Here is a 21,192-nt window from a genome sequence, read left to right as displayed (position 1 = left end):
ATACATTACACTACTAGACCTGTTTGGCTCTCTCTCCAAAGAAAAGAAGGCATGGAATAACTTGTTTCTGAGATCAAAATTGCATGTACTCTGTTTTATAAGCAGCTTTGTGAAAGATCATGCTATCATCGACTACATTTAAAGTACAGTCATTTGAACACGGTAATAGCATGTTAAACAAAACGTACACTTAAAGAAAAGGGAAAACACAAATGTTAGCTCGGAATAGTCCTTTCATTTAAAAGTGCTGGCCTGTAGTTAAGGATCTAATCCTGCTGAATGCTGCAATCAATGAAGTTACGCACTTGACTAGGCTCTAAACATTGAAGTGCATATAGTGTCATCAGTCAGGAGATTCTCCTAACTAACTTCCCTGCCTAGTGAGAAGGATAGACCCTTGCAACCAACAGAAAATGTCCCTAATGGAAGGCAGTCTGCAAAAATCTAAACTAGACACCACATAGTTCACTGTACAATATGTTCAAGTGTTTGTGGTTAGTAAGGTGAGTAGAGTCAAACAAGAAATGACCCAACATAATCTTCCAAAATGTTCGGGGAATAAGAGTACTGATGTATTCAAAGATTTTTTTCTCAGTCCTGTCACACGTCAGATTGAAGCTGTTTAGTTTGGAAGCTGAAGGTTTTGCCCTGTCAGGCACTATTCTATTTAGTATAATAGCAATATATGACTTTGAGACAGCTACCTAGAAATGAGTCCAGTGGCTCTTCTATAGGACCGGGGCTGTGTTCTATGATACTATATAATCTCTTGTTGGACAATCCAATTGATCTTGTTCCCCGCTTTTTTCCATTGGTGAAAGAGAATTTTGCTGTCTGACCAAGCAGATTGAATCCACCAGCTTTCCGTCGTGTTATAGATGTAGGGCCACATGGATGCCTGTGAGTAATGTACTCCAGTTTCCTACAGCAAGGAAATCAGAACCCTTGGGAGATCTACTGTTTTAATTTCACTTCCTGATGGATGTAACCCCTAGAAAATGGTGTCGGAATGTTCCTTATCACATCTGCAACAACAAGGCTAGAGGCTGCTAGAAATGACCTCACAAGATGGCCTGGGTAGCACTTTTACAACACTGCAGTTCCACATCCTGGGGATGCTCTTTCCAGAACACTGGTGTACCACATTGTTCTGTGTAGTGGTAGTTTGGATCCTTTGTTTTTTGCCCCCCCCCCCCCTTACCTGTTTTGGCACTGTTCTGAAGGAAGAGTGAATAGGGCTGCCCAGAGGATTCAGGGGGCCTGAGGTCTTCGGCAGCAGGAGGCCCCCACCGCTGAATTGCCGCCGAAGACCTGGCACTTCGGTGGTGGGTCCTGGGGCGGAAGGACCCCCACACACAGGTCTTCGGGGCACTTCGGCGGCGGGTCCCGGAGCGGAAGGACCCCCTGCCACCAAATTGCCACCAAAGACTCGGAGTGGTAGAAGCTCCAGGAGCCCGGACCCCATGAGAGTTTTCTGGGGCCCCCAGAGCGAGTGAAGGACCCCGCTCCAGGGGCCCCAAAAAACTCTTGTGGGGGCCCCTGTGGCAAATTGCCCACTTGCCCCCCCCCCGGGCGGCCCTGAGAGTGAAGCTGTCTCCGTGCCCTCGATCATTACAGAAGCAGTCAAGTTCTCTTCTCTTTCGAAGAGAGAGCTGTGGTTCCTTCAAGAGCGCCAGTGAATGTCTTGTCCCAAAGCAGTGTTAAAGCACACACAGCTCGTGGGTTACACCTTAATATAAAATACCAATATGAAAAAATTCTCACCACAAATTCACCAGGTGAACTTTAGCACAGGCTAGGTGTGCTATAACATATCACAGCCCTCCACCAGGTCATCTCCTCACTCTCTGCATACACCACTCTTAGGTCTCTTGTTCTTTACATAACAGACATAATGTGAAGGAGCCGCACAGGCACAATGGAGTCCAAATAGCCATGGTTACTGAACATATACAGCACACTAGTAGAAATTAACATTGTGGGCGCAGCATTTCCTTTTCCCAACAGAAATGGGCTGCAGTGCTTCTAGCCACCACTAGGGGCCATTGGACATGGCAGAGACCAGCTTGCACATAGAAGACACTACTTGGGGGAGGGAGAGGGAGCTAGAGGGTTCCTGGCAGCTGCAGTTCCCAACATGCCGTGACAGAAGGAGAGGGCGGCATGCAGGAAACTCTGTGCAAGCCTGGGAATGAGCATTAGGCTGTTTCTCCCTCTGGATCCCTGGGCTCGGCGGGGGGATGGGTGTCTGGGCAAGGGGGGGGGGGGGGGCCGGGGGGTGGGGGGGGGGGGGGGGGGGCGGGCGGCAGGGGGGGGGGGGGGTGGGGAGGCGGGACGGGGGGGGGGTATCTGGGCCGGGGGATGGAAGGGTGCAGGTATCTGGGCTGGGGTGGGGCAACATTTGGGCTCTGGGAAGAAGGGGGTTCAGATGTATTGGCTGGGGGGGGGCCTGCAGGGTGGGCTTTGGGGGGGGGTTGAGTGTCTGGCCCCCTGGCTGGGCTCTGGGGGGGGGGAAGAGGGCAGAGAGACAGGAACGGGGTTGTCATAGGGGTTTCTTTAACTCTCTGCTCCTGGAGGAATTTTTAGGTGGGTCTGTATCGTTACAGACATACTTGCTGATGGGTATTTTGAAATAAATTGCCAAAATCATTGAAACTGGCATGATCATGTAGTGTTATTTTGACAAATAAAATTTGCAGAATTTAAAAATATTGTGCGCACAATTTTAAATTTTTTGGCACTGAATTTTTAACTTTTTGACGCAGAATGCCCCAGGAGTAATATATTCTCACTGCTCCTCTGGCGGGGTTCTAGTGGGTTCTAATATGTAGAACTTTGTAAGTCCCACTAGAGGGCTTATAAACTATTTAAAGGGCTACCACTCTATTCCTATAAACTACATCCACCATTTATAAATGCTGTACATAGCGTGGATACAACATATAAAGTAGGGTATTTCAGAGGTACTGACCGAATATGGTAACTCTGCCATGAATCCTATCCAGTTGTTACTAGAGCACTCATTTCCGGGTATAACATTACAGAAAGAGCCTAGAAATGCCTGACCAGGATTTTGAATCAACTAAAGAAGACAGGAATATCCACCCACCCAAAGAATCTAACCCAAATTTTAGAATGGACTAAGAGCATGCTAGAATAGGACTGTTAATGTTGTGTATTTGCTCATGTAGCCCCTGATTTAGCTGAATATTTAATCACATGCTTAACTATAAATGTTTTGCTGCATCAGAGCTGTAGTTTAGATATGTTCAACACAGATGTAATGTGGAGTCTTAATTCATTAATTTAAGAAACTCTGAGTAAGTTGGCCTTACATTTAGGGATGTTGTTTTTCTAGCTTTTTATCTGGAAGTCACTTGAAGGCCTTGTACAGACTGTCTCTTCCTTCATTTTTTAAAGAAAAATATAGTACTGATCAAATAAAACTCTATTTACTTGGCTCTCTGTTTAATCAAAGGTGGCTACTGTAAGAACACACATTTATTTAAGCTGTGAACATTATCACTGCTCGGGTGATGTTCCCAAGTTCACTCAGCCAGTAAGTGGCAGAGCCAGGATTAGGAGGTCAAGAGTTCCTGACTCCCAACCCTACACAGACCACTAGGCAAATCTGCCTCCCAATTGCCCTGATTCTCGGCCACATTCCAGCCCCTTTATGCTGCTCCCGTGCTACCCCCATGCTAATAAATTCCCCAGAGGCCTTAGGACCAAAGAAGAGGTACTATGCCACATGCAATTTAGGCATATGCCAAGGGCATCTGAGGGGTTGTAGCCAGAACAGAGTATTTTGGTTATTCAGGGCAACCTGGTGGCCCCTATCTGGCCACGCATGGCCACCATAACTTAAAGCAGCCTCTGGGGTTTGGGCAGACCTCCAAAATTCAGAGGGCACAGAGGTGGCAACCACCTTTGCCTCTCATCTGGGCTTTGCCTGCTATGTTCTGCTGTTCAGGAGATGCAGCAAAAACTAGGGCTCAGTGAAACCCCATCCATGTTCCACTTTAACCTTTTTATAATGGCACATTCTGGAAGAGATGCGTTGGAGGGATAAGCTGAAGCAAAACAATGACATATCCCCTATTTAACTGAGGAATATTTTGCAAACTAATAAGGAATACCGTTTTTATGATGTGGTAGAATATGTTCTGTTTGTCACAACAGAATGTCCAGAATCCTCACAAAACTCCCTTCCCTTATTGTCCGCTCTTTAAAAATTGCATCACTGTTGTAGCCATAAAACCAGTTAACAGAGTTTACCATGGAATAAACAAGAGACAGCATCCTTGTTCTTTCTAGTCATATTTTCCCTTATGACTCATAATCGGCTACTGCAAGCAGAAGTTAGACTGGAGGACAACAATTTCTGAAGTTATTCCGAGCCTCCCCTCTGATGATCAGATCTTGGTACAGTCCAAAGAAATTTCAGGTTAAGAAGCCAGGACTCTTTGTTTGCAGTATTGATTTTGGAGATTTTGTTTGCCTGACAGCTCAGGAGCAGAGACTATATAAGCCAGGTAAGTGCCAATGTTAATAAAGCTAAAATGTGTTTAGTGGATTTGCTTGATTTGTTACCAGAAACAAAACTCTCTTTATAGTAATGATAATCACCATTTCGACTTCACTTTGATAACCACAGTAAGAACATGCTGTACTTGTTATAACACAGTAACATACATACTTTAGATAATCATGGCTGGGTTTGATACTGAACACTGATTCAGGTTTTTGTAAGTGATATATTGTAAAAGCATGACTACCCAGGCACTTCTACTGAGATAACCAGTCTAACATTACATGGAGTCTGACTGTTCTACAGGTGTGACTTCCACACAGACACAAAAATCAGAAGGGCCAGTGTTGATAAACAATGTGATTACAATCTCACTGCTAAACCAGTTTCACGGGGGCTACGGAATTGCACCTTCTTTGATTTCTTAAAAGTATGATCAGTTCTTGTTGAGGACTTTTCTATTGCAAGTCTCACGTGGGCATTTTGAATCTTTCTTTAAAAGAGAAGTTGATAATATCTAGCAAGAAGTAGGTGCTTAGCATCATGGATAAGTAAGCATTCAAAATAATTTAACAAGAATACCTTATATTCATGGACTCATATTCATTAATTGTCATGGTCATTGTTAAAACTGAATAGAATGTGAGAGTAGGTTTTTTTAGGAATTGTGAAGACAAAGTAGCCTGCTTTATTTGCAAGCAGAGAACATGTCTAGAAGGATTCCACAAACATTTCTATTGGCACACTTTCTCTGGTCTGTACACTTATTCTTAATGCTATCCTGGCTTGCACTAGTGTTAATTGCAAATATAGCATAATTCAAACATGCTCAATTATTTCCTTTCCAAATCAAGAGTGTAGTCTAAGGCTCTGACCCTGTGTTTTCTGTAATTCATTTGAATAATAACTAACTGGTTTTATGACCATTGGATAAATCACTTAGGGGCAGCTTTTTAAAGGCATTTGGGTACCTTAAAATTGAGATAGGCACCTAGGTATTTTTGAAAATCCCATTAGGCACCTAACTCCTCTTTGGTGCTTTTGAAAATCCCATTAGGCAATTAAATGCCTTAAAATCTGGCCCTTGGCCACTTTGGCTCAGATCCTCAAAGATATTTAGATACCTAAAGTGCCTAATGGGATTTTCAAAAACACCAATGAGAGTTAGGCACCAGGGTACTTTTAAGTATCTGGACCTTTGTGCCTCAATTTTCCCATCTGTAAAAAGGGAATTACTATGCTGATCTATTTAAAGGACAGGTTGTTAGGAATAATTTGATAGAGTTGGATTCTACATAATGTGCAAGGCACCAAACTGGGTGTGGTTTGGGGCTACACCGCTTTAGAGAAAGCAGCAGAAGGCAAAAATACAAAGTATCTCAGCTGTATTTTTTCATGAGCAGAAATTAGCATGCTACGCTCCTACTTTCTGAATACTTGAGAAGTAGGACAAGAAAAATGCTTGTATAATCTCCTTAAGACTCAAACTTGGGGAAATGTATGCCTATAATATTTACTACTATGTGTACATTCTGATGTAGCTTTAAAATGGATAAAAGGTCACCAATGCATACACAAAACATGATCATAGGTGTACATATTCCTTTTAAGAAGGTATTCTATACCTGAAAACAGATGCAGCACATTTGCCTTAGAAGGGATACAATGGTAAGTGGATTCCGTGCGTCAGCATGTGTACATGAACAGCAGAAAATGTGCTGGTACTTTCCACTCCCCACCAATAAATGTAGCTTTGATTCAAGCACCATCCTTTTTCTAAAATGTGCCTGACTTTTGATGAAATGCTAGACTTCTGAGCTAGTAATACAGCTCTTCTGCAGAATCCATCTCTTCTTGATCCTTCTACTCCTTCACACATGGAGGGAAAAGCAGTTAACATATATTTCCCAGGCAGCTATGTGATGAGAAACTTTTCCTCTACAGGGCAACTGAGGGGGAAGGGACTGGACAAATCTAGAGGTGTTTCTCTAGGTACATGTATTGTACTGACTCAGAGTGGCTGTGACTGAAAAAGTTCCATAACCGCCAACTCTTTTTTGGCACATGTGGAGTTTACTTGGTTTGCAAATTGAAAGTTTTGTTTTCTAACTGCCAGCCCTGAAAACTCAGCCTGGGCTCTGAGAGTTCAGCTGGCTTCCTTCTACCTTGTGCATCATCACCAGTAACAGAGGTGCTTAGCTACACCCGAGGAACCCTGTTACCTTCAGCTCATGCCCTGAAGCACTTGAGTAACCTCATTAACATTAAGTGAGTTTACAAATTTTTAACTGATGACATAATCCAGAGATAATAGGGTTGCACAGATGTAGCCTAGGGTCACCTTTGTACTTTCCTGCAATGTTATAGCACATTTCATCTAGAAGGGTCTCCAAATGTTTGCCAGCTTTGTATATGGCTAGGTTGTGACTTCAGACACTGCCTGACCAAGAGATTGTGCATAAACTCCACCTCCCCGGGAGTAGCCCTGGGAGGGCTTATGCTTCCCTGGCACACGTGTGATTCAAATTTCCATCCCTGCTTTCTCCTTGAGCCTAGAGATTAATTTACTGCTGGCCAGTCCCAGAAGTAAATTACTACCCAGTAACAAGTAGTGGCATAGAGCTAAGGCTCCAGCCATTCCCTATCTACTCCCCATCCACTTGCTCCAGGGAGGGTATAAGCAGGCAAGCAGCCCTGTTGATTGCTGCAGACCTGAACCCCAGTTACGGTAGCCTGTGTAGGAACATAATAATACTTGTCGTACAAGTGAGAGTCTAGCCCTTAGGAATTGCTTCACCCACCACTGAAAAATTCCCTCCTGCTCTGTTCATTAAAAAAATTATTCAGACAGGGTGTATCACATCAACAAGCTATAGGGTGCAATTCATTCTTGCAGAACTTCAGTGAAGCAGATGGAGTCGCATCAAGGATGGACTTGGGCCAGGAAGCTTCAGTTACCTTTCAGACTATAGTGTTCTTTGTAACATGAGCCTCCTCTCTCTTAGCTCCCAGTCCGTAATCGGTGTAGGGGCAAATTAATAGGACCAGGAAGGACCATTGTGATCACCTAGTCTGACCACCTGTATAAGACAGGCCACAGACCTTTCCCCAAATAATTCCTTTTGAAATCATACATTGTCATAGTGTGATCAAAAGGAAGAGCTTCATTAGAACATCATAATGTAGCTGTGGCAGATCTATTGCTAGCTTTGGTACCTCCCAGTGCCAGAAAATGCATGTGCTCATGTCCTTCTTCACCATAAGAATTAAATCTGGCTGCAAATGGAAACTTCACTAGAGTCCCTGACACCATCTACTAATAGCAGTTGTTGCTGTTTCCCTGGGTAATGGCCAGTCCCATCTGATTACCTCTGGCCTGGTACTCTTGTCTGCTCAGTACCATCCCTCTCCTGTATTTCCCGAGTTGGTCTGAATATACAGATAAATATATTCTCACTAGAAAGTTTAAGGCAAGATACTGTAGGTAGTTTTCCCCTTTGTAGACATACAGCAAGAGGACTGCCATAACTGTACAACTAAAAATGCTTGGCACCTCTCGGTTTATTTGGTTACACAGTCTTACACACACGTGTGTCTTTCCCTTAGAACATTTCTTCAACTGAACTAAAAGCTAGTTTTTGGATAGAGAAACCTTCACATGCTTAATAAAATACCAAGCTATCTAATAGTTAAGCACATATTTTCTTTTCAGTTTTCCTTTCTAACAGAGTGACTTACTGCTGGTCAAGAAAAGGGCTAATGCTTCAGGTCAATTTAGCTACCAGCAGAACTCAGATCATGTAATATAACTTGGCAAGTCAGCAAACATGAAAATGTTTCTCTCCAAAATGGTTCTGAGCGAAGTACAGATTTCACAACTGCTTTGAATTTAGCCAGGCTGTTAGTACAGAACTTGAAAAACCATCACTTTATAAAGCCCTTAAATCTGAGCAAAGAGAAACAAAGCACTATAAAATTCTTCTCCTAGTTTCCTGGAACCTCTTTACATTAGGAATCTTTCAGGGAAATAGTTCAGAGCTTGCAGTAATTTAAAGCTTCTGGCTGTAAAACGAGTTTGCTGGTCTAGTCCCTGTGAAGTGAGTTCTTGGAGTGCATGCTACCAGGAAGAGAGGCATGTTGACTAAAATACCAAAAGGGTATGTTTGATCTCAAGCGAATAGCTGGCTTTTTACTTTGCTTGCTCATTGCTTGTGAGAGTCTTCGTTTTTTAAACAGGAGTAGTCAAAGGAACAAAGAAAGTTTTTTTGGCACAAAATATCTAGCAGGCTACACAGCATAGCTAAAAAGGGGGTAGGGAGTGGATAAAACAAACTGAAAATCTTGACTTGGGCTGTGAAAAATGATTGAACTCACTTAAAATCTGGGTGCACTGGCAGTCTAGTTACATTAGCCCAATTCCTTAAAAGTTCTGCAGCCCTGCACAGAAGCTGTTCAGATATCTATCCCTACCAACTAAGCCCCCTCCACCAGCCAGATGAGGGAAGTACATGGAGGTCATCTCAAAAAGCTTTAATGGAGCATGGAATAGAGATTTTTGAGACAGGGATGTTGTCCTAAGTCTGTCTTCTGTGGGCTTCACTACAGGATTCAGTTGGAAGGAGAGAGAGCTCTTATCCAAATCCATGCACAATTGCAGAACAAATACAATATATATGTGGCTAAAAATTCTCTCTTTTTGTGTTGGCTTTTGTGTGAAAGCCTGTGTTTGTGAATTCTGTGTACAGAACTGTCTGTCTGGATGTATAATGAAATAAATGCACTTCCACTAAATCAGGCCCCTCTCTTTGAAGATAGATCCAGATTAGAAGGCAGCGCTTGCTGCAGCGTCTCGGAGATATGTTGGCCTGCAGAATTGAAAAGCAACTTTGTGCTTGTTTTTATGAAGGTGAAAACAGCCTTTGTGACTTCACTATAACCTCACTGCTATAAAAAGAAGATATGCTTGTAGACAGCAAAACACACTAGTTGTGGATAGCTCTGCTTAAAGGACATCATTTAAAAATCACACTTCTTACTGAGTAGTCCCATGTAGGTTACAATGTTTCAGAAACACCAAACTGGCAGATTAGCAAAGAAATATCTTTCTCCATTATTTTCAGCATGTTTCCTGTGTGCATTTGACAGCGCTTTGTGTATAATAATTCTGACTGCTTTCCCTGCATGACCAGTTAGTGAGCTTTCTGTTTTTGCTTTTGTGAGTCTTCCACGCAGCACTGGGGCACAGAAACTTAAAAAAAAGTTATTGTAAAACCTTAAAACTCAGCAGGGGCACTCGGAGGGATAGTGCCTGAAACTGTTCTTAAATCTCCTTACACAGACTGGATTTCAGGTTGATGGCCCTTTAATTTTAGAACTACTGATAGTGCCAGGACTCTATTTGCAGCTATGCTGAATGTGATTTAGCTCTGTGCTTGCTCCAGCTGAGGAAGTGTGACTAGATAGTCATTGTAAGTAAAGATCAAATAATACTGTTCTCTTGCAGTTAAAATAAGGAATGGGCCATGTGAGCAGGAGCTTATCAGAAAGGAGAACTGCCTGGATTACCTTCACTGTCTGTGCTGATAAATTTATTCCAGTCAAAATCTCCTGGAAAGGAACAGTTTAGAAAAAGTCTTCCAACCCTGATGTTAGTTCCTGAGAAGTCCTGAACATCCTCCATTCAAGTTGGTTTCAACAGGAGTTGTGGGTGCCCAGCACCTCCCCGAATAAGCTTTCAGGTCTGCCGTTTGATTGTGTTGTACTGGGCAGGGGAGTGAATGAGGCTTTACATTCCAGTGTCTGGAAGCTTAGCTGGAGAGTCTAAAGAATGTAAAAGTAAAGAGTGCCTCTGTAACTTGATAAAGTCGAAGGGGGGATAGTTTTACTAGAGTCTATTGACCTGCAGGATTTTTCTGTCTGAAGGACTTGCTTTCTTTAGTTACTGCATCCCAGCCTATATAGCAATGCTGAGGAGGTTCTCAAATTGTTGTAACATATTTTTAGGACCACTCATTAGCAAGCATTACTACAGGTGATGTTTCTCATCACATGGCAGCGTACTGAGCCCTAGTCCAAGGCACTCAGGAGAGGTTGCCTAGCCTTGCTGTATTTGCTTGCAAGTCCAGTAAGTGCCAGCAGTGTAAGATGTACATATTTTATAGTAGCTAACCCAGAGACTACGGGGTACGCTGTTGAAACAACATCCTCCGGCCCATGGCAATATCATCTATTTCCTCCCTTCCTCCCCCCAGTCACTGTAGTATCTGAAGAAGTGAGGTTCTTACCCACGAAAGCTTATGCTCCCAATACTTCTGTTAGTCTCAAAGGTGCCACAGGACCCTCTGTTGCTTTTTACAGATTCAGACTAACAAGGCTACCCCTCTGATACTTGTAATATCTGAGCACCTCACTATCTTGAATATAGTTATCCTCACAACACAATGCCCCTGCAAGGTAGGGAAGTACAACTAGGGAACATACTCTCAAAGGTGGATGTTTTACCCTCACTGAAGTAGCAGAAATCAGTTGGAGCCAGGCTTCTAAATGCCTTTAGGATCTGGGTCTAAATGACTTGCCCCGGGCCACACAGGGCATCTGTAGCAGAGCAGAGGATTGAACGAGTGACTCCCAAATCTCGGGCTTGCAGCCTAACTCCTGGGCTATTCTTCCTCACTAATATGCCTAATAACTAGCAAAACTGACTCCTTCCAACACAGCTGCCCTGGAGACCCAGCTGGCTAGGCAGATATTGGTTAGATTATGTTCTTTATTGTCTGACCGCCTTTATACATTGCTGCAATATAAGCTGTTTTGTTGTAGCTGGGGGGGATTTTAATCCTGAAAGGATTGGAATTCCCATCCAGTACAGCACACCAAGAGGACGGATGGGTAAAGTCATTAAAAACCTAGCTCTGTGAATTATGCAATGACAAGTTGAAACCCTTATCCCCCTGGAACAATTTTAAAAACAAGCATATCTTGCAAATAGACTCGTAGTTTGGGATCTTAGTCAGCCAGTGGAGACTTTTTAATGAGAGAACGTCAATGAGTGTTATCATGAGGTAATAATCTGTATTCCATTCAAATTAGAGTAATTAATTTTTCTCGGCTCTCTTTCTCTTTTTTTTTTTAATTGGTGAAGTATTCTGCACTTGACTTTGAAGCAGGCGGGGGTTGGGGGGAAGAAGCAAATCTACTTAATATTCCTTGTCTTTGGAGACCCACTGCCAAGCAGGATATCGTCTTTCAGGATCATTAATGAGAAAAGAATTGCCCTTAAGAAACGGGAAACTGTTTAGAATGATACAGTAGCACTGAGCTGTTTCGCCCCTGAACAGCCAGTATACATACTGTTGAGCTCAAAGGCTGTTTGTATTGACATAAGGAAATATCTTCCTCTTTGAATCACATAGGCGGTAAAAGGTCTAATCCTTAAGGGATTTGAAATACCCCCATTGACTTCAGTGGAGCCAGGATTTTCCCCAAAGTTTTTATACTTGGGCAAAACTCCCATTTGTTGTCAATGGGCGTTTTGCCTGAGTAAAGACAGAGAACTTATTAAGCAGGCACTTCAGGATTTAGCCCGAGAGCTAGAAATGGAAAAGAAATACAAGATCATGGTCTATCACTTTTCTAGTGCAGGGTAGTCATCCAGTCTCTGCTGCGCCTTTCCGCATACACTAACTAACATCAATACAGATAAGAGATTTTGGCTCTAAAGGAAAATCTGCCGTGCTTAGTTACACCTTTGGGCCAAATTCTGGCTTCAGTCCGTGTGCAAATAAATGCAGCAATGGAGGATGCATATCTGATATCAGATTGCTCCTTTCACTCCAGTGGGTGAAGGTGCTAACACCTAAAGAAGATCATTCTGATACTTTGAATAGACCTGGGTGAACTTTTTCAGATGAAAATTTTGTTCACTGAAAAATGCATATTTGAGACAATCAACACATCTTGCAAACTCGTATCAAATTCATGGAATGGTTTCAGCTAGGAAAAAAAAGAATTGCTTTTTTTTTTTAATTCAAAATGTTTATTCATGTAAAATTTTTGCTTCAATTTTATTTTTTAAAATCATAAAATGATAAGAAAACCTTAAATGACATGAAACATTTCAGGTCAAACAGAACATCTCGTTCAACCTGAAATGAAACTTTTTTGGTTTTTGCATTTTTGCCCCATATCCAATCAATCAGTTATTTGCACAGCTCTAACTGTAATTGGCATGTTATTGCTTCCTATACTCTACAAGGATGTTTTACACACACACTGTCCTCTACTTCAGTGACAGTATTTTTATTATTGCAGATCATTTCAGGGAAAGAGGAGGATGTGGCCCTGAAAATATGAGGGAAAGAAGAGGCAAGGATTCGCCATACAAGACATTCCAAGCAGAATGTGTTTGTAATCCCCCCATCCTCTCTCTAACAGCCTGGCCAGGTAGAAAATGGGGCTGTGCAAAATGTTATAAAAGCCATAGACAATCCTGAATAATTTCTGCTAATAATTCATGGTTACTGCAAGTATAATACTTGAGCTGTGTGATTGGTCGCCTAAATCACATGGCATGTTTGTATTACCTGATTGCATAGTCATAACTCTTGGAATCAATGCAAACACAGAAAGCAAGTTTCCTATTCACTTTCCACCAGGATTCTCAAATATCTGCTGCTTCTGTGAACAGTGCTGTCAGGAAAATCAATTCACTACAATATCTGGAAAAAGCAAAACCAGCCAAAGCATATTCCTTTAAAAATTCAAATAGCTTCTTGTGGAAATTGGGTTGCAGTCTTCACCCACCTCTAGTCTTCACCATTCATGCATAGAAGTGGAGACAATTAGCGGGCCCCATTTTCTACTTGGCTGTTGGAGAGAGGAGGGGGTGATTAGGAACACAGTCTGCTTGGAATGGTCTTGTATTGTCACTTTCCAGGATTATCTGGGTATCTTTTATTTAATCATCTCCCTGCCACTGTGGTGGCTTGGGGCACTGGGGCACCTCGGTCCCTCCTAGTCCCTCCCTGTAGCATATCATAATCTAGTCTCCTGTATGCTGTAATATTTTGGTTTCATTTCAGTTGCTGGGGTTAAGATGCAGGTGCTGGGTGGTGTTTAGTGACCTGTGATATACAGAAGATCAAATAGATGATCTGGTGGTCCCTTCTGGCCTTAAACCCTCTGACTCTGAATCCCACCAGATGGAAAAGAGACCAAAACCTTCCCAGGTACTCAAGCTTGGGAGCACACACCTACTCTGTTCAGAGTTTACCTTCCAAGAGCCCTAAAACCATGAGCAAAGAAGGAAGTGCCATGCACCTGCTCTGTCCAGAATCTTCTTTATTATTCTTCCTGATGAGATGCATCCTCAGAGTTCTCTCTGACTCAAAAATTAGGGCCTGTGTAATATCTGAAAAGATAAATCCTTTTAAGACTTCGTGATCTAACCCCAGCCTAATCTAATTTGTAATCCACCTTTTATCTGACATTAGTCTATCATTTTGCCTAGAACTACTGGTTGTGCAATCTGTTTGTTTTAAGAGCATGATGAGGGGGGAATCCAAATTTACACAAATTATTAATCTTAATCTAGGCTGGACAGAGGACTATGTTTTCATCAGTGAAATCGTTCAAAGATCAGAAGTATCATGAACTCAAGCAGCAGTGCATCAAACAAGGACGACTCTTTGAAGATCCTGAGTTTCCAGCATCGGACGAATCCCTTTTCTACAACAGGTGCCCCCCTGGAAGAGTGGAATGGAAGCGGCCAAAGGTAATTTACACCATTCGAGATGAATGGATCCCAGTTTGTGCTGCTCATCTGCAAGGTTAACAGAATCCTTTTAATTCCTATTCATCCTTCAGGGGTAAAATATAATTTACAAAACAATTCTTCTCCTCCCTGTCCCGCAACCCCCCCCCATTTATTTCATACATTTGTAAGGTAGAGACAACAGACTTGCTGTGTCAAATTGCTGTCCAGACTACAATAATGCCTTAATATAAAAAGACACAATGTGAATTAAATGTTGTGCATGACTAATTAGGTTTTGACTATTGCTAACTCTCTAATATAAAACCAGAAATATGAGGTGACTATCATCTTAGTTCCATTTAAATCAACATTCTCTGAATTCACTGAAAAAACTCTATCTGTAACAGCTCACTCAATACAGGAATATGTTCTTGGAGTAAAATATTAATTACCTGGGTCAGTCTGCAGAGAAGTGCCTTTTTGGCCTACTGTGCTGACAGAAGTAGTACAATAATGTGCAGACTTGGTTAATCATGGTTTCAATCTGTGATCTATTGAAAACGTTATCAAAATTACAAGCAATCACTTTAAGTTCATAAGGGGTTTTCTGGTCCTCCTTTCAGGCTAGGGGGCTCTGTAGGGAAATGTGCAATCTGAGGTTTTGAGAATTCAGTCTGGAAAGACCCAGCCTACAGGGAGGTGGCACGATTCTCTCTGCCTTAGGGAACAGCCTGCTTTGTCTCTCTCTGTTTTTGATTCTTGTGTGTAAGGTTCTGAATTTTAAAAAGAAAGTAGTGTTATGTTGCAACTTTCCAGCAAGAGTATTTTATAGAACATCTTTGTTTGTGTACCACGAACATAACACACTTCCTTATCTGTCACTTCGGGAATCCCTATATAGGAAAATAGGAATTGCCATACAGCATTCAATTCTATATCTGTTTTTATACCACACTCATCACCATAGTAGCGGAGTGTCTTCCAGTAGTGCATTAGAATCACAGAATCACAGAATATCAGGGTTGGAAGGGACCTCAGGAGGTCATCTAGTCCAACCCCCTGCTCAAAGCAGGACCAATCACCAACTAAATCATCCCAGCCAGGGCTTTGTCAAGCCTGACCTTAAAAACTTCTAAGGAAGGAGATTCCACCACCTCCCTAGATAATTGATTCCAGTGCTTCACCACACTCCTAGTGAAAAAGTTTTTCCTAATATCCAACCTAAACCTCCCCCCTGCAACTTGAGACCATTACTCCTTGTTCTGTCACCTGATACCACTGAGAACAGTCTAGATCCATCCTCTTCGGAACCCCCTTTCAGGTAGTTGAAAGCAGCTATCAAATCCCCTCTCATTCTTCTCTTCTGCAGACTAAATAATCCCAGTTCCCTCAGCCTCTCCTCATAAGTCATATGTTCCAGCCCCCTAATCATTTTTGTTGCCCTCCACTGGATTCTTTCCAATTTTTTCACATCCTTCTTGTAGTGTGGTGCCCAAAACTGGACACAGCACTCCAGATGAGGCCTCACCAATGCCGAATAGAGGGGAATGATCACGTCCGTCGATCTGCTAGCAATGCTCCTACTTATACAGCCCAAAATGCCGTTAGCCTTCTTGGCAACAAGGGCACACTGTTGACTCATATACAGTTTCTCATCCACTGTAACCCCTAGGTCCTTTTCTGCAGAACTGCTGCCTAGCCACTCGGTCTCTAGTCTGTAGCAGTGCATGGGATTCTCCTGTCCTAAGTGCAGGACTCTGCACTTGTCCTTGTTATACCTCATCACGTTTCTTTTGGCCCAATCCTCTAATTTGTCTAGGTCCCTCTGTATCCTATCCCTACCCTCCAGCATATCTACCACTCCTCCCAGTTTAGTGTCATCTGCTGAGGGTGCAGTCCACGCCATCCTCCATAGCATTAATGAAGATATTGAACAAAACCTCGGCCCCAGGACCGACCCTTGGAGCACTCCGCTTGATACCGGCTGCCAACTGGACATGGAGCCATTGATCACTACCTGTTGAGCCTGACGATCTAACCAGATTTCTATCCAACTTATAGTCCATTCATCCAGCCCATACTTCTTTAACTTGCTGGCAAGGATATTGTGAGAGACTGTATCAAAAGCTTTGCTAAAGTCAAAGAATAACATGTCCACTGCTTTCCCCTCATCCACAGAGCCAGTTATCTCATCATAGAAGGCATTTAGGTTAGCCAGGCATGACTTGCCCTTGGTGAATCCATGCTGACTTTTCCTGATCATTTTTCTCTCCTCTAAGTGCTTCAGAATTGATTCCTTGAGGACCTGCTCCATGATTTTTCCAAGGACTGAGGTGAGGCTGACTGGCCTGTAGTTCCCCAGATCCTCCTCCTTCCCTTTTTTAAAGATGGGGACTACATTAGCCTTTTTCCAGTCATGCGGGACCTCCCCCAATCGCCCTGAGTTTTCGAAGATAATGGCCAATGGCTCTGCAATCACATCCGCCAACTCCTTTAGCACCCTCGGATGCAGCACATCCAGCCCCATGGACTTGTGCTGGTCCAGCTTTTCTAAATAGTCCTGAACCATTTCCTTCTCCACAGAGGGCTGGTGACCTCCTCTCCAAACTGTGCTGCCCAGTGCAGTAGTCTGGGAGCTGATCTTGTTCGTGAAGACAGAGGCAAAAAAAGCATTGAGTACATTAGCTTTTTCCACTAGGTTGCCTTCCTCATTCAGTAAGGGGCCCACGGTTTCCTTGACCACCTTCTTGTTGCTAACATACCTGAAGAAACCCTTCCTGTTACTCTTATCATCTCTTGCTAGCTGCAACTCCAAGTGTGAATTGGCCTTCCTGATTTCACTCTTGCATGCCTGAGCAATATTTTTATTCTCCTCCCTGGTCATTTGTCCAATCTTCCACTTCTTGTAAGCATTAAGCAACATGACTACACATCTGTCACATGTTGTTTCTCTCATCTTCTCCTCAGAGGGAAAAGCGTGTGTAGAGGAGTGTCTTTTTTCAGTAAGGTAGTATTTTTATTATAAATATACTTATTGCTATGTGTTGCTGTATTCAAGAAGGCAAGGTCAAAGAACTGCCCCTTGCACACTGAGTGGAAGATGATGAGGTTTATGATAGTCTTTAGTTCTTGGGGGAGTGAATTCCATAGTCTCTGGCTACCTTTGGAGAAGTTCTGTCTCCTGCCCAGACAAGCTTTACTCTTATTCTAGAGAGTTCCATTGTGCCAGAGTAGCACATCTGTTGACCGTGGTCTTTGTCCCAGAGCTTTATATGATCTTTTTGTTACTCTAGGCCAGGGGCCCAAGCCATGAAGCACTGAAGATAAGGACTGAGACCCAGGGTCCATCTAATCCAGGGTCCTGTTTCTGACAGTGTCCCATACTACATTTTTCAGAGGAAGATGCAGCCCCCTACAGAAAATTTGGTAGAAAATTTTATTTATGCACATGCATGCTCACTTTTTTTTTTTAACTTTCCTATGGAATTGAAATTTATTTTCCCCACTATAGAATTTTACCGGGTGGTTCAAATAAGCTGTAGAAAAGAACTCGACTATGTTCTTAATATAACTCTCTAGGTTTGTGGGGTTTTTTTTAGAGAAATGTCTATCAAGCCCCATTAAGTTCTATAGGGAAAATACCCCTAGTGGAAAGTTATAGAATAATCTGTCCTTAAGGGGAAATTTCTTCCTAACACCAGGTGGTTAGCTAGCTGTTTTATACACTGAAGCATGATAGTTTATACAGCTTATTTCTCTGGGGCAAGGGACAAAGGAATAGGAATGAGGAGAGACATCATCTCATCAGCTGGGGTATCTGGGCAGCAGGTAGCCAGGAGCTATTGGTATCACCATATTCTATACTCTCACTATAAGAACAATGCGGCAAGCTACTGAGCCCCCTCAACTGCCATTGACTTCAGAACAAGTGGAGAGTGCTCAACACGCTGCAGCAGCTTCCCCTCATTGGTACATAGCAAATCCCTTTGCTTCTAAGTACCACCCTCTTCTAGAGAACTGATCTGTACTTCAATTAAAAGCGCTACCTCCTGGCTCTCTGCACAACATTAAGAATCTGAGGAAACCTCATAGACATGGCTGGGTTCCAAAGAATGGTGTTCCCTAACTATCTACAAGCAACCAAAGCCTAGCTCCAGACATACGCTTCTGTTCTGGTGGCTTCTGCAATAGGACATAGGAGGCTCACTGTAGGGCTCACACTACTTAAAGGCATATTACTCTACAGAAAGGTGCCTGAGAAATCGCAGAGAATCCATCTCCATAATGGAGTAGAAAGGGTCTGACGTTAAATGAAATGGAAAGGAAGGGGGTTGCGATACTGGGGTAGAAAGGGCCCTGCCTCCAAAAGGGGCTTGTGGAGTCTTCCCTCTCCTCTGAGAACCTCTGAAGTTGGGTGTGAAAATGTCAGCAGGCCACTTTCTCATCCCTCCTGCTGATACATGTCTTAGGCTCAGCTCTATCAGGGCCCCTGGAAAAAATATTATCCTGAGCAAATGGGGGATTTTCTTTTTTCTTTACTGATTATGGAGACCAGGACAATGTCCTGGCTGCACTGAGGTTGATAGAAGCTTTACCATGGATTTCCATAGGGATGGGACTTCACTTGAGACTTATTTGTTTTAAAAGGGTGACTGTTGCCTGATGGGTTGCACTTAACACAGAAAAAATAACGAGGAGTCCTTGTGGCACCTTAGAGACTAACAAATGTATTTCGTGGGCTAAAACCCACTTCATCGGATGCATGGAGTGAAAAATACAGTAAGAAGAATATATATTATAGCATGTTATATTACTGTGTTTTTCACTCCATGCATCCGATGAAGTGGGTTTTAACCCACAAATGCTTATGCCCAGATAAATGTGTTTGTCTCTAAGCTGCCACAAGGGCTCCTCGTTACTTTTGCTGATACAGACTAACACAGCTACCATCTGAAACCAATTAACACAGAGACATTTGTACTGATGACTGCTCCTGGGCTATTTTATTAGTATCTGCCTTAATAATAATAATAATAATCTGCCTTAATAGGAACCAAATGTCACATTGTTCTCTTCTAGCTGACATGCTGTGGTTTGGGTTACTGATATTATTTTATTTGGGTCTGTTAATCAGTTTGCAATGGGGGTTACGGTTTGTTAATTTTGCATTCCTGAAACTATTCAGAGTAGGACATGAGCAAATAATTCAGAGGGACTTAAAATAATTTTCAACTCTGTTGAACCATGTGGCTTTCCAATGGAAAACGTAATTGGGTTCTATTTGCACAGATATGGGGCAGCGGAGTGTGGAAACTCTGTAGTTGGATCCATAAAGGGTTTTCATCCTTAAGTCCAATGAGTTTGGTGGCCTCACTATTATCCACAGCCTCCGTTTTTGGACTAGCAGATAATCTGCATGCAGCAGAAATTTAGGTGGCTTTCTGTAAACGCCTGAATTGCCTCCTACCCAGACAGTGTGTCTGTCCTCTTCTCCCACATATTTAAGTCTGGGGTTTGGTATCCTACAGGGAAAGGAAAGGCAGGTGGGACCAGTTCTAGCTTGCACTGTTCTGGTCTGTATAGATTTAGATTTTTTTCCATGGTGCTGTTAATCGTACAAGCACAAAAATAGAAACATAAAAGAGTTTAGTGAGCAGAGCATGTTTTCCAATTAAAAGATTAGATTGTGCACAGGGAAAAGTGAAACGCAATTTTATTATGCAAATAGCAATCGGAGTTTTAGACAAATACAGATGATCCAAGGATTCCTTCAGTGTTCTCGTGTTTATTGGGGGTTTCCCCTCTTCTCTGAAAAGAGAGAAGGGAAATGCTATGAAAGCACTGACCGAAACACAAAGAAATGAATTAACACAAAGAGGACAATGCTTCAGAACAGACAGGGATGGGAACTGAATCATTCTGTTTCCCCTGAGGTGAGCAAAAGATCTGATAAGCCAGGGGAAGGCTTTGTGCTGAACTTCCTAGGGGACACAGCACGGGAGTTGGAGTCCAGACAAAGGTGCTTTAAGCCACCTTTTAGGCTGGCCTATGGGCCACTGTGGTGCTTGGCAAAAGTTAGCACAGCCCCAAGGGGCTGGTCCAAACCAGTTTACAGCCTTGCATGGCTGCCCATGAACTGCTCCTGAGCGGAGACTAGCAGAAACACGTTGTGCCTCTTCAGCTTTTATGATGGGTGTGGGGGACTGCACAGGAGGGCAGTGTAGGTCTGCTTGTGTTGTTCCTATGCTGCCTCTCACTGGAGGAATTCCTCAAGGGACCTGTTTCTATCCACTGCAGCAGAGGACAGAATCTGCCTTCCACTAGCTAGCAGGGGTCAGCACAGGCTTCAGCGTGGCTGTATGAGCCCGCCTGGCACACTGGGTAATTACTCAGGTGGCTAGCCCGCACTGAAGTCTGTACTGCTGCGGCTTCCCTGCTGTCAGTACGTGAACCAGCTAGATTAAAGCTAGCTCAGGTATGTCTGCATGTGCAGTTAAACCCCTTGATTGCAACCAGGGCCGGCTCCAGGCACCAGCCAAGCAAGCTCGTGCTTGGGGCGGCAGATTCTACAGGGCGGCATTCCGCCCAATCCTAGGGCAGCACGGCCGCTGTTTTGTTTTGTTTTATTTTGTTCGCTGATCCGGCCACTCTGTAGGGGGCAGCGGCACGGAGGAGGGAAGTGCCCTGCTCTCTCCGTCTGCCCCAGCCGGTGCCAGGTCTGTAGCAAGCCCGGCAGGGCAGCCCACATCCTTCCCTCCCTGCCGACCGGAGCAGCACGGAGCCCTCCCGGCAGGCGGTGCAGCGGTTGGGGACGCATGGCGAGCGCCCCACTGAAGCCCTGGCCGCCCCCCTTCTCTCTCTCCCCCCGCTCCCTCCCCTCCCCCCCCCCCCGCTAGCCGGGGCACGT

The 21,192-nt window shown here is 43.4% G+C and overlaps 1 protein-coding gene across 5 annotated transcripts in view; it reads left to right on the top strand.

Moving 5' to 3' along the window:
* The first annotated feature begins 4,378 nt into the window (after positions 1–4,378).
* The window catches only part of CAPN6 (calpain 6), a 79,211-nt gene continuing 62,397 nt past the window's right edge, over positions 4,379–21,192 (top strand). The window contains exons 1-3 of one of the 5 annotated variants that reach the window (XM_034781282.1): positions 4,394–4,535; positions 12,842–12,973; positions 14,124–14,303. In XM_034781282.1, the coding sequence (XP_034637173.1) occupies positions 14,139–14,303 (165 nt within the window). In that variant the 5' untranslated portion in view covers positions 4,394–4,535; positions 12,842–12,973; positions 14,124–14,138. Of the gene's footprint in view, positions 4,536–9,917; positions 10,270–12,841; positions 12,974–13,716; positions 13,759–14,123; positions 14,304–21,192 lie in introns of those variants that run through there. The other 4 variants (XM_034781280.1, XM_034781281.1, XM_034781279.1 and 1 more) reach the window with 4 other exon arrangements.

This window comes from Trachemys scripta, chromosome 9 (assembly GCF_013100865.1).
Source record: "Trachemys scripta elegans isolate TJP31775 chromosome 9, CAS_Tse_1.0, whole genome shotgun sequence".
NCBI lineage: Eukaryota > Metazoa > Chordata > Testudines > Emydidae > Trachemys > Trachemys scripta.
Note: the sequence above shows the minus strand (reverse complement) of the source record. Positions and strands in the feature narration are given on the sequence as shown.